Source organism: Oncorhynchus keta, chromosome 7, assembly GCF_023373465.1.
Source record: "Oncorhynchus keta strain PuntledgeMale-10-30-2019 chromosome 7, Oket_V2, whole genome shotgun sequence".
NCBI classification, from domain to species: domain Eukaryota; kingdom Metazoa; phylum Chordata; class Actinopteri; order Salmoniformes; family Salmonidae; genus Oncorhynchus; species Oncorhynchus keta.
The window spans coordinates 54,618,654-54,631,671 of NC_068427.1; the positions used below are offsets into that span (position 1 = coordinate 54,618,654).

The 13,018-nt window shown below is 50.7% G+C and overlaps 1 protein-coding gene across 1 annotated transcript in view; it reads right to left on the reverse strand.

Annotated features, from left to right (window-relative positions):
• The window catches only part of fam117bb (family with sequence similarity 117 member Bb), an 83,348-nt gene that overhangs the window by 20,741 nt on the left and 49,589 nt on the right, over positions 1-13,018 (reverse strand). Inside the window, exon 3 of the mRNA XM_052523277.1 lies at positions 764-856. Coding sequence (XP_052379237.1) covers positions 764-856 — 93 coding nt within the window. The remainder of the gene's footprint in view (positions 1-763; positions 857-13,018) is intronic.

Sequence of the window (13,018 nt, forward strand, 5' to 3'; positions counted from 1 at the left end):
CCAGCCACACCTCTACCCTGACCCAGCCACACCTCTACCCTGACCCCACCACATCTCTACCCTGACCCAGCCACACCTCTACCCTGACCCAGCCACACCTCTACCCTGACCCCACCACACCTCTACCCTGACCCAGCCACACCTCTACCCTGACCCAGCCACACTTCTACCCTGACCCTGCCACACCTCTACCCTGACCCAGCCACACCTCTACCCTGACCCAGCCACACACCACTACCCTGACCCAGCCACACACATTTATGCTGCAGTAGTTTATGTGTCGGGGGGCTAGGGTCAGTTTGTTATATCTGGAGTACTTCTCCTGTCCTATTCGGTGTCCTGTGTGAATTTTAAGTATGCTCTCTCTAATTTCTCTTTCTTTCTCTTTCTTTTTCTCTCTCGGAGGACCTGAGCCCTAGGACTATGCCTCAGGACTACCTGACATGATGACTCCTTGCTGTCCCCAGTCCACCTGGCCGTGCTGCTGCTCCAGTTTCAACTGTTCTGCCTGTGATTATTATTATTTGACCATGCTGGTCATTTATGAACATTAGAACATCTTGGCCATGTTCTGTTATAATCTCCACCCGGCACAGCTAGAAGAGGACGGGCCACCCCACATAGCCTGGTTCCTCTCTAGGTTTCTTCCTAGGTTTTGGCCTTTCTAGGGAGTTTTTCCAGCTGGGCGAGGGGGCAGCCCTTTGAGGGGGCAGCTGGGTGAGGAGGGGAGGAGGAGAGGGAGGGGGTGGGGAGGAGTGCATACCTCTTTAAGTTGGTCAGTGCTTCCCCAGGAGGCTGAACGTTGGTGAGAAGCCCTCCTCTTCTCCACAAACTCCTCTGCCCAGGCACTGGGGGTCTGGGGAAAGAGAGAGACACACACAGTGATAACTCCCAGAGGAATCATGTATAACAATGTTTGTGTATATTTGTTTAAATGTTTGAACAGAGTTGCAGGACATTTTGGTGATGAGGACTTCCATTACCACTGGCCTTCCACATAAAGGAAAATCAACAGCTCTCAGATCGACCCAGAGAGGGAGTGACCCTCGCCCTCTAATCTCCAACAGCTCTCAGATCGACCCAGAGAGGGAGTGACCCTCGCCCTCTAATCTCCAACAGCTCTCAGATCGACCCAGAGAGGGAGTGACCCTCGCCCTCTAATCTCCAACAGCTCTCAGATCGACCCAGAGAGGGAGTGACCCTCGCCCTCTAATCTCCAACAGCTCTCAGATCGACCCAGAGAGGGAGTGACCCTCGCCCTCTAATCTCCAACAGCTCTCAGATCGACCCAGAGAGGGAGTGATCCTCGCCCTCTAATCTCCAAATCTGAGAGTGAAATACTACACCCTGATCATCAGCCTATATCTAGTGAAATACCACACCCTGATCATCAGCCTGTATCTAGTGAAATACCACACCCTGATCATCAGCCTGTATCTAGTGAAATACCACACCCTGATCATCAGCCTGTATCTAGTGGAATACTACACCCTGATCATCAGCCTGTATCTAGTGAAATACCACACCCTGATCATCAGCCTGTATCTAGTGAAATACTACACCCTGATCATCAGCCTATATCTAGTGAAATACCACACCTTCCCTAGGAGGTATCATCAGCCTAGGTATCTAGGTAGGTGGATCATCAGCCTATAGGTACACCCTGATCATCAGCCTGTATCAGAGAAATGTATCTAGTGAAATACTCGATCATCAGTGTATCAGTCAGCCTGTATCAGGTAGGTGGTAGGTAGGTCAGCCTGTAGGTACACCCTGATCATCAGCCTGTATCTAGGTAGATCATCAGGTATCTAATACTACACCCTGATAGGAATACCACATCAGTAGGTAGGGAATCTAGTGAAGGTGAAATACACACCCTGATCAGCCTGTATCAGCTGATCATCAGCCTGTATCTAGTGAAATACTACACCCTGATCATCAGGTATCTAGTGCATCAGTAGGTATCATCAGCCTGTATCTAGTGAAATAGGTTGGTAGCTTGATCATTAGCCTGTAGGTAGGTAGGTCAGGTAAATACCAGGAGGTAGGTAGGGAGGTAGGTTGGTAGCTCGATAGGTATGTAGGTAGGTAGGTCGGTAGGTAGGTAGGTAGGTAGGTAGGGAGGTAGGTAGGTAGGTTGGTAGCTAGATAGGTATGTAGGTAAGTAGCTCACAGCAGTAAGGTCCTGACCAGTCCTGACCAGTTAGCTCACAGCAGTAAGGTCCTGACCAGTTAGCTGACAGCGGTAAGGTCCTGACCAGTTAGCTCACAGCGGTAAGGTCCTGACCAGTTAGCTCACAGCAGTAAGTCCTGACCAGTTAGCTCACAGCAGTAGGTCCTGACCAGTTCTGACCAGTTAGCTCACAGCGGTAGGTCCTGACCAGTTCTGACCAGTTAGCTCACAGCAGTAAGGTCCTGACCAGTCCTGACCAGTTAGCTCACAGCAGTAAGGTCCTGACCAGTCCTGACCAGTTAGCTCACAGGGTAAAGGTCCTGACCAGTTCTGACCAGTTAGCTCACAGCAGTAAGGTCCTGACCAGTTCTGACCAGTTAGCTCACAGCAGTAAGGTCCTGACCAGTTCTGACCAGTTAGCTCACAGCAGTAGGTCCTGACCAGTTAGCTCACAGCGGTAAGGTCCTGACCAGTTCTGACCAGTTAGCTCACAGCAGGTAGGTCCTGACCAGTTCTGGCCAGTTAGCTCACAGCAGTAAGGTCCTGACCAGTTCTGACCAGTTAGCTCACAGCGGTAAGGTCCTGACCAGTTCTGACCAGTTAGCTCACAGCGGTAGGTCCTGACCAGTTCTGACCAGTTAGCTCACAGCGGTGAGGTCCTGACCAGTTCTGACCAGTTAGCTCACAGCGGTAAGGTCCTGACCAGTTCTGGCCAGTTAGCTCACAGCGGTAAGGTCCTGGACCAGTTCTGGCCAGTTAGCTCACAGCGGTAAGGTCCTGGACCAGTCCTGACCAGTTAGCTCACAGCAGTAAGGTCCTGACCAGTTCTGACCAGTTAGCTCACAGCGGTAAGGTCCTGACCAGTTCTGGCCAGTTAGCTCACAGCAGTAAGGTCCTGACCAGTCCTGACCAGTTAGCTCACAGCGGTAGGTCCTGACCAGTTAGCTCACAGCAGTAGGTCCTGACCAGTTCTGACCAGTTAGCTCACCAGTAGGTCTGACCAGTTAGCTCACAGCGGTAAGGTCCTGACCAGTTCTGACCAGTTAGCTCACAGCAGTAAGGTCCTGACCAGTCCTGACCAGTTAGCTCACAGCAGTAAGGTCCTGACCAGTTCTGACCAGTTAGCTCACAGCGGTAGGTCCTGACCAGTTCTGGCCAGTTAGCTCACAGCGGTAAGGTCCTGACCAGTTCTGACCAGTTAGCTCACAGCGGTAAGGTCCTGACCAGTTCTGGCCAGTTAGCTCACAGCGGTACCAGGTCCTGGACCAGTTAGCTCACAGCAGTAAGGTCCTGACCAGTTAGCTCACAGCGGTAAGGTCCTGACCAGTTCTGGCCAGTTAGCTCACAGCGGTAAGGTCCTGACCAGTTCTGGCCAGTTAGCTCACAGCAGTAAGGTCCTGACCAGTCCTGACCAGTTAGCTCACAGCAGTAAGGTCCTGACCAGTTCTGACCAGTTAGCTCACAGCGGTAAGGTCCTGACCAGTTCTGGCCAGTTAGCTCACAGCAGTAAGGTCCTGACCAGTCCTGACCAGTTAGCTCACAGCAGTAAGGTCCTGACCAGTTCTGGCCAGTTAGCTCACAGCGGTAAGGTCCTGACCAGTTCTGGCCAGTTAGCTCACAGCAGTAAGGTCCTGACCAGTTCTGACCAGTTAGCTCACAGCGGTAAGGTCCTGACCAGTTAGCTCACAGCAGTAAGGTCCTGACCAGTTAGCTCACAGCGGTAAGGTCCTGACCAGTTAGCTCACAGCAGTAAGGTCCTGACCAGTTCTGACCAGTTAGCTCACAGCAGTAAGGTCCTGACCAGTTAGCTCACAGCGGTAAGGTCCTGACCAGTTCTGACCAGTTAGCTCACAGCAGTAAGGTCCTGACCAGTTCTGGCCAGTTAGCTCACAGCGGTAAGGTCCTGACCAGTTAGCTCACAGCAGTAAGGTCCTGACCAGTTCTGACCAGTTAGCTCACAGCAGTAAGGTCCTGACCAGTTCTGGCCAGTTAGCTCACAGCAGTAAGGTCCTGACCAGTTAGCTCACAGCGGTAAGGTCCTGACCAGTTCTGGCCAGTTAGCTCACAGCGGTAAGGTCCTGACCAGTTCTGACCAGTTAGCTCACAGCGGTAAGGTCCTGACCAGTTCTGACCAGTTAGCTCACAGCAGTAAGGTCCTGACCAGTTCTGACCAGTTAGCTCACAGCAGTAAGGTCCTGACCAGTTCTGACCAGTTAGCTCACAGCGGTAAGGTCCTGACCAGTTCTGACCAGTTAGCTCACAGCAGTAAGGTCCTGACCAGTTCTGACCAGTTAGCTCACAGCGGTAAGGTCCTGACCAGTTCTGACCAGTTAGCTCACAGCAGTAAGGTCCTGACCAGTTCTGACCAGTTAGCTCACAGCAGTAAGGTCCTGACCAGTTAGCTCACAGCGGTAAGGTCCTGACCAGTTAGCTCACAGCAGTAAGGTCCTGACCAGTTAGCTCACAGCGGTAAGGTCCTGACCAGTTCTGACCAGTTAGCTCACAGCGGTAAGGTCCTGACCAGTTCTGACCAGTTAGCTCACAGCGGTAAGGTCCTGACCAGTTCTGACCAGTTAGCTCACAGCAGTAAGGTCCTGACCAGTTAGCTCACAGCGGTAAGGTCCTGACCAGTCCTGACCAGTTAGCTCACAGCAGTAGGTCCTGACCAGTCCTGACCAGTTAGCTCACAGCAGTAAGGTCCTGACCAGTTAGCTCACAGCGGTAAGGTCCTGACCAGTTCTGACCAGTTAGCTCACAGCAGTAAGGTCCTGACCAGTTCTGACCAGTTAGCTCACAGCGGTAAGGTCCTGACCAGTTCTGACCAGTTAGCTCACAGCAGTAAGGTCCTGACCAGTTAGCTCACAGCAGTAAGGTCCTGACCAGTTCTGACCAGTTAGCTCACAGCAGTAAGGTCCTGACCAGTTCTGACCAGTTAGCTCACAGCAGTAAGGTCCTGACCAGTTCTGACCAGTTAGCTCACAGCAGTAAGGTCCTGACCAGTTAGCTCACAGCAGTAAGGTCCTGACCAGTTCTGACCAGTTAGCTCACAGCAGTAAGGTCCTGACCAGTTCTGACCAGTTAGCTCACAGCAGTAAGGTTCTGACCAGGGAGCTCACAGCAGTAAGGTCCTGACCAGTTCTGGCCAGTTAGCTCACAGCAGTAAGGGATGACCAGTTAGCTCACAGCGGTCCAAGGTCCTGACCAGTTCTGACCAGTTAGCTCACAGCGGTAAGGTCCTGACCAGTTCTGACCAGTTAGCTCACAGCGGTAAGGTCCTGACCAGTTCTGACCAGTTAGCTCACAGCGGTAAGGTCCTGACCAGTAAGTCCAATCCCCCATGGGATGTAGCTCACAGGGTAAGGTCCTGACCAGTCCAGCTCACAGCAGTAAGGTCCTGACCAGTTAGCTCACAGCGGTCCAAGGTCCCTGACCAGTTCTGACCAGTTAGCTCACAGCGGAGGTCCTGACCAGTTCTGACCAGTTAGCTCACAGATGGTAAGGTCCTGACCAGTTCTGACCAGTTAGCTCACAGCAGTAAGGTCCTGACCATGGGTCCTGACCAGTTAGCTCACAGCAGTAAGGTCCTGACCAGGGATGCTCACAGCGGTCCCCATGGGAGGTCCTGACCAGTTCTGACCAGTTAGCTCACAGCATGTAAGGTCCTGACCAGTTCTGACCAGTTAGCTCACAGCGGTATTGTAAGGTCCTGACCAGTTCTGACCAGTTCCTCACAGCGGTAAGGTCCTGACCAGTTGCTCACAGCAGTCCAAGGTCCCCTGACCAGTTAGCTCCCAGCGGAAGGTCCTGACCAGTTAGCTCACAGCAGGGAGGTCCTGACCAGTTCTGACCAGTTAGCTCACAGCAGTAAGGTCCTGACCAGTTCTGACCAGTTAGCTCACAGCGGAAGGTCCTGACCAGTTAGCTCACAGCAGTAAGGTCCTGACCAGTTCTGACCAGTTAGCTCACAGCAGTAAGGTCCTCCCCCAGTTCTGACCAGTTAGCTCACAGCAGTAAGGTTCTGACCAGTTAGCTCACATGCAGTAAGGTCCTGACCAGTTCTGGCCAGTTAGCTCACAGCAGTAAGGTCCTGACCAGTTAGCTCACAGCGGTCCAAGGTCCTGGGACCAGTTAGCTCACAGCGGGAGGTCCTGACCAGTTCTGACCAGTTAGCTCCCAGCGGTAAGGTCCTGACCAGTTCTGACCAGTTAGCTCACATGGCAGTAAGGTCCAATCTATTGGGATGTATTGGTGTAAATGGATGTATTGTGAGGTCCAATCCCAATGGGATGTATTGTAAGGTCCAATCCCAATGGGATGTGTTGTAAGGTCCAATCCCCCATGGGATGTGTTGTAAGGTCCAATCCCCCATGGGATGTATTGTAAGTCCAATCCCCCAATCCCCCCATGGGATGTGTTGTGAGGTCCAATCCCCATGGGATGTATTGTAAGGTCCAATCCCCCATGGGATGTATTGTAAGGTCCAATCCCCCATGGGATGTGTTGTAAGGTCCAATCCCCATGGGATGTATTGTAAGGTCCAATCCCCATGGGATGTGTTGTAAGGTCCAATCCCCCATGGGATGTATTGTAAGGTCCAATCCCCCATGGGATGTATTGTAAGGTCCAATCCCCCATGGGATGTATTGTAAGGTCCAATCCCCCATGGGATGTGTTGTAAGGTCCAATCCCCCATGGGATGTGTTGTAAGGTCCAATCCCCATGGGATGTATTGTAAGGTCCAATCCCCCATGGGATGTATTGTAAGGTCCAATCCCCCATGGGATGTATTGTAAGGTCCAATCCCCCATGGGATGTGTTGTAAGGTCCAATCCCCATGGGATGTATTGTGAGGTCCAATCCCCCATGGGATGTGTTGTAAGGTCCAATCCCCCATGGGATGTATTGTAAGGTCCAATCCCCCATGGGAGGTCCAATCCCCATGGGATGTATTGTGAGGTCCAATCCCCCATGGGATGTATTGTGAGGTCCAATCCCCCATGGGATGTATTGTAAGGTCCAATCCCCCATGGGATGTATTGTAAGGTCCAATCCCCCATGGGATGTATTGTAAGGTCCAATCCCCCATGGGATGTATTGTAAGGTCCAATCCCCCATGGGATGTATTGTAAGGTCCAATCCCCATGGGATGTATTGTAAGGTCCAATCCCCATGGGATGTATTGTGAGGTCCAATCCCCCATGGGATGTATTGTAAGGTCCAATCCCCCATGGGATGTATTGTAAGGTCCAATCCCCCATGGGATGTATTGTAAGGTCCAATCCCCCATGGGATGTATTGTAAGGTCCAATCCCCATGGGATGTATTGTGAGGTCCAATCCCCATGGGATGTATTGTAAGGTCCAATCCCAATGGGATATATTGTAAGGTCCAATCCCCCATGGGATGTATTGTGAGTTCCAATCCCCCATGGGATGTATTGTGAGGTCCAATCCCCCATGGGATGTATTGTAAGGTCCAATCCCCCATGGGATGTATTGTAAGGTCCAATCCCAATGGGATGTATTGTAAGGTCCAATCCCAATGGGATGTATTGTAAGGTCCAATCCCCCATGGGATGTATTGTAAGGTCCAATCCCCCATGGGATGTATTGTAAGGTCCAATCCCCCATGGGATGTATTGTAAGGTCCAATCCCCCATGGGATGTATTGTGAGGTCCAATCCCCCATGGGATGTATTGTAAGGTCCAAACCCCCATGGGATGTATTGTGAGGTCCAATCCCCATGGGATGTATTGTAAGGTCCAATCCCCCATGGGATGTATTGTAAGGTCCAAACCCCCATGGGATGTATTGTAAGGTCCAATCCCCCATGGGATGTATTGTAAGGTCCAATCCCCATGGGATGTATTGTAAGGTCCAATCCCCCAATGGGATGTATTGTAAGGTCCAATCCCAATGGGATGTGTTGTAAGGTCCAATCCCCATGGGATGTATTATAAGGTCCAATCCCCATGGGATGTATTGTGAGGTCCAATCCCCCATGGGATGTATTGTAAGGTCCAATCCCCCATGGGATGTGTTGTAAGGTCCAATCCCCCATGGGATGTGTTGTAAGGTCCAATCCCCCATGGGATGTATTGTAAGGTCCAATCCCCCATGGGATGTATTGTAAGGTCCAATCCCAATGGGATTTATTGTGGTATTGTTTTGGTGGAAAAATTGCAATCAATTGAAGATCAGCGGCTCAATTCAAACCAACCCACATTGCAGTATTTACACAGTAGCTAATTTTCCAATGCAATGGTCAAACAAAGTCAAATATTGATTAGAGCCGAGAGTAGAGCCCAGAGCAGAGCCCAGAACTGAGTAGAGCCCAGAGCAGAGCCCAAAACTGAGTAGAGCTCAGAGCAGAGCCCAGAACTGAGTAGAGCCCAGAGCAGAGCCCAGAACTGAGTAGAGCCCAGAGCAGAGCCCAGAATTGAGTAGAGCCCAGAGCAGATTAGAGCTCAGAGCAGTGCCCAGAACTGATTAGAGCCCAGAGTAGAGCCCAGAGCATAGTAGGGCCCAGAGCAGAGTAGAGCCCAGAGTAGAGCCTAGAACTGAGTAGAGCCCAGAGCAGAGCCCAGAACTGAGTAGAGCCCAGAGCAGAGAGCAGAATAGAGACCAGAGCAGAGTAGAGTAGAGCCCAGAGCAGATCCCAGAGCAGAGCAGAGTAGAGCCCAGAGCAGAGTAGAGCCCAGACCAGAGTAGTCCAGAGCAGAGTAGAGCCCAGAGCAGAGTAGAGCCCAGAGCAGAGCCCAGAGTAGAGTCAAGTTCAGAGAAGAACAGAATAGAGACCAGAGCAGAGTAGAGCCCAGAGCAGAGCAGACCCCAGAGCATAAGAGAGCAGAGTACAACCCAGATCAGAGTAGAGCCCAGATCAGAGTAGAGCCCAGAGAATAGCAAAGTAGAGCCCAGAGAAAAGCAAAGTAGAGCCCAGGGCAGAGCAAAGCAGAGAAGAGAAAAGTAGAGCCCAGAGCAGAGTCCAGAGCAGAGTAGAGCCCAAAGTAGAGTTCAGAGAAGAGCAGAATAGAGCCCAGAGTTGAATAGAGCCCATGACAAAGCAGAGTAAAGTACAGAGCCCAGAGTAGAGCCCAGAGCAGAGTAGTGCCCAGAGCAGAGTAGAACCCAGAGCAGAGTAGAGTAGAGCCCAGAGCAGAGTAGAGTCCAGAGCAGAGCAGTGCCCAGAGCAGAGTAGAGTAGAGCCCATAGCAGAGTAGAGCCCAGAGCAGAGCAGAGTAGAGCCCAGAGTAGAGTCCAGAGCAGAGCAGAGTAGAGCCCAGAGCGGAGTAGAGTAGAGCCCAGAGCAGAGTAGAGTAGAGCCCAGAGCTGACTAGAGCAGAGTAGAGCGCAGAGCAGAGTATAGTAGAGACCAGAGCGGAGTATAGTAGAGCCCAGAGCAGAGTAACGTCCAGATCAGAGTAGAGCAGAGCACCATGACTGGGACTGTTGTATACGGGAAGAGACGACTGGAGGCTGGAGAGGTCTGGTGGCAGATCTGGGTTCAAATACAATTGAAAATAATTTTAAAGTACTTTTGTCTGTGTTTGTTTGAGTGCTTGACCTGTTTAGTAGGACCAATAGAATAGTCCCAAAACTGCCAACCCCACTCATCTGACACCCCAGACAAGCCAGAGAAAACACTGAAAGTAACATTTTGAGTAGTATTTGAACCCAGGTAGGTCTGGTCCTGCCTGGGTCTTTGCCAAGGATCACTTCCTCCTTCTCAGGAGTTTAAGATTACCAGCTGAGCCAGAGACCAGGACAGACACAGCTCTGTTCTACAGCTGTGGGGACTGACTGGAGGGGGAGAGGTGGGCAGGCACAGGGAAAGAAGAGGAGAAGAGGGGACAGGGAGAGGAGAGGTGGGCAGGCACAGGGAAAGAAGAGGAGAATAGGGGACAGGGAGAGGAGAGACCAGGACAGACACAGCTCTGTTCTACAGCTGTGGGGACTGGCTGGAGGGGGAGAGGTGGGCAGGCACAGGGAAAGAAGAGGAGAAGAGGGGACAGGGAGAGGAGAGGTGGGCAGGCACAGGGAAAGAAGAGGAGAAGGGGGGACAGGGAGAGGAGAGGTGGGCAGGTAGCGACAGCTGTAAAGGACACGCCACACAATGCCAAACTCACTCACACACAACACGCTGTGTCATCTGTGCCGAAAGGTCTGGAGAGGGAGAGGCCATGTTGCTGGAGCCCAATGAGTCTTTCATTACGTTAGTCAGTATTCAATGTGCTCATTATCCCTGACACACTGAGTAACAATGTGCTCATTATCCCTGACACACTGAGTAACAATGTGTTCATTATCCCTGACACACTGAGTAACAATGTGTTCATTATCCCTGACACACTGAGTAACAATGTGCTCATTATCCCTGACACACTGAGTAACAATGTGCTCATTATCCCTGACACACTGAGTAACAATGTGCTCATTATCCCTGACACACTGAGTAACAATGTGCTCATTATCCCTGACACACTGAGTAACAATGTGCTCATTATCCCTGACACACTGAGTAACAATGTGTTCATTATCCCTGACACACTGAGTAACAATGTGTTCATTATCCCTGACACACTGAGTAACAATGTGTTCATTATCCCTGACACACTGAGTAACAATGTGCTCATTATCCCTGACACACTGAGTAACAATGTGCTCAATATCCCTGACACACTGAGTAACAATGTGCTCATTATCCCTGACACACTGAGTAACAATGTGCTCATTATCCCTGACACACTGAGTAACAATGTGCTCATTATCCCTGACACACTGAGTAACAATGTGCTCATTATCCCTGACACACTGAGTAACAATGTGTTCATTATCCCTGACACACTGAGTAACAATGTGTTCATTATCCCTGACACACTGAGTAACAATGTGTTCATTATCCCTGACACACTGAGTAACAATGTGCTCATTATCCCTGACAGAACAGTCTGATTATATAGTACACACCAACAGAACAGTCTGATTATATAGTACACACCAACAGTCTGATTATATAGTACACACCAACAGAACAGTCTGATTATATAGTACACACCAACAGTCTGATTATATAGTACACACCAACAGTCTGATTATATAGTACACACCAACAGTCTGATTATATCTATATCTTTATCTATCTTTATCTACTGACCCAGAGTCAGATGAGGCCCTTTGTCTACTGACCCAGAGTCAGATGAGGCCCTTTGTCTACTGACCCAGAGTCAGATGAGGTCCTTTATCTACTGACCCAGAGTCAGATGAGGTCCTTTATCTACTGACCCAGAGTCAGATGAGGCCCTTTGTCTACTGACCCAGAGTCAGATGAGGTCCTTTGTCTACTGACCCAGAGTCAGATGAGGCCCTTACAACAGAACAGTCTGTCTACTGACCCAGAGTCAGATGAGGCCCTTTATCTACTGACCCAGAGTCAGATGAGGCCCTTTGTCTACTGACCCAGAGTCAGATGAGGCCCTTTGTCTACTGACCCAGAGTCAGATGAGGCCCTTTGTCTACTGACCCAGAGTCAGATGAGGTCCTTTATCTACTGACCCAGAGTCAGATGAGGCCCTTTGTCTACTGACCCAGAGTCAGATGAGGCCCTTTGTCTACTGACCCAGAGTCAGATGAGGTCCTTTATCTACTGACCCAGAGTCAGATGAGGCCCTTTGTCTACTGACCCAGAGTCAGATGAGGCCCTTTGTCTACTGACCCAGAGTCAGATGAGGTCCTTTATCTACTGACCCAGAGTCAGATGAGGTCCTTTATCCACTGACCCAGAGTCAGATGAGGCCCTTTGTCTACTGACCCAGAGTCAGATGAGGTCCTTTATCCACTGACCCAGAGTCAGATGAGGCCCTTTATCTACTGACCCAGAGTCAGATGAGGTCCTTTATCTACTGACCCAGAGTCAGATGAGGCCCTTTATCCACTGACCCAGAGTCAGATGAAGCCCTTTATCTACTGACCCAGAGTCAGATGAGGCCCTTTGTCTACTGACCCAGAGTCAGATGAGGCCCTTTATCTACTGACCCAGAGTCAGATGAGGTCCTTTATCTACTGACCCAGAGTCAGATGAGGCCCTTTGTCTACTGACCCAGAGTCAGATGAGGTCCTTTATCTACTGACCCAGAGTCAGATGAGGTCCTTTATCCACTGACCCAGAGTCAGATGAGGCCCTTTATCTACTGACCCAGAGTCAGATGAGGCCCTTTTTGTCTCTGCGTCCAACATGGCGTATATTTTCAATCTTTTTTCCATTTTTTAAATTAGATATGAGTCTACTAGGTATTCCGGTACCCGCCTCGCCCAATGTGATATGGATCCGCTATTTTTTAGACCTTATAGCTAGAACCTCCATCAGAAGCTAGCCATCAGAGGCTAACCAGCTAACTAGCTACTAGCTATTTAGTCATTGTCAGCCACTGCTATAGCGGCCTTTACCTTCTGCACAGACACCAGACGTTGTTTTTTTAGCCTGGATAATACTTGCCAGCCTGCCAGTATCAGACTGTTTTCTACACTATAACGCCGGATTCCTGCCGTAAACCCTGGACCATTACTCCTGATCATCACAGCTGCCTCCGAGTGACCCAGCCACGAAGCTAGCCCTGAGCCAGGCCCACCTCCCGGACTCTACCCCAACACGGCTACTCCACCTGATCCTTGCCGTAAGCTCTGGTCCTTTGCATCGGATCATCGCTGCTAGCTAGCTGCTATCGAGTGGCTATAGTGGCTAAAACCCCTGCCCCGAAGCTAGCACCAGTTAGCCGCGAGCCAGGCGCATCTCCCGGCTAGCAAACGAAATTACTACAACTTCAATACCTCTTTCGTCATCTGTAA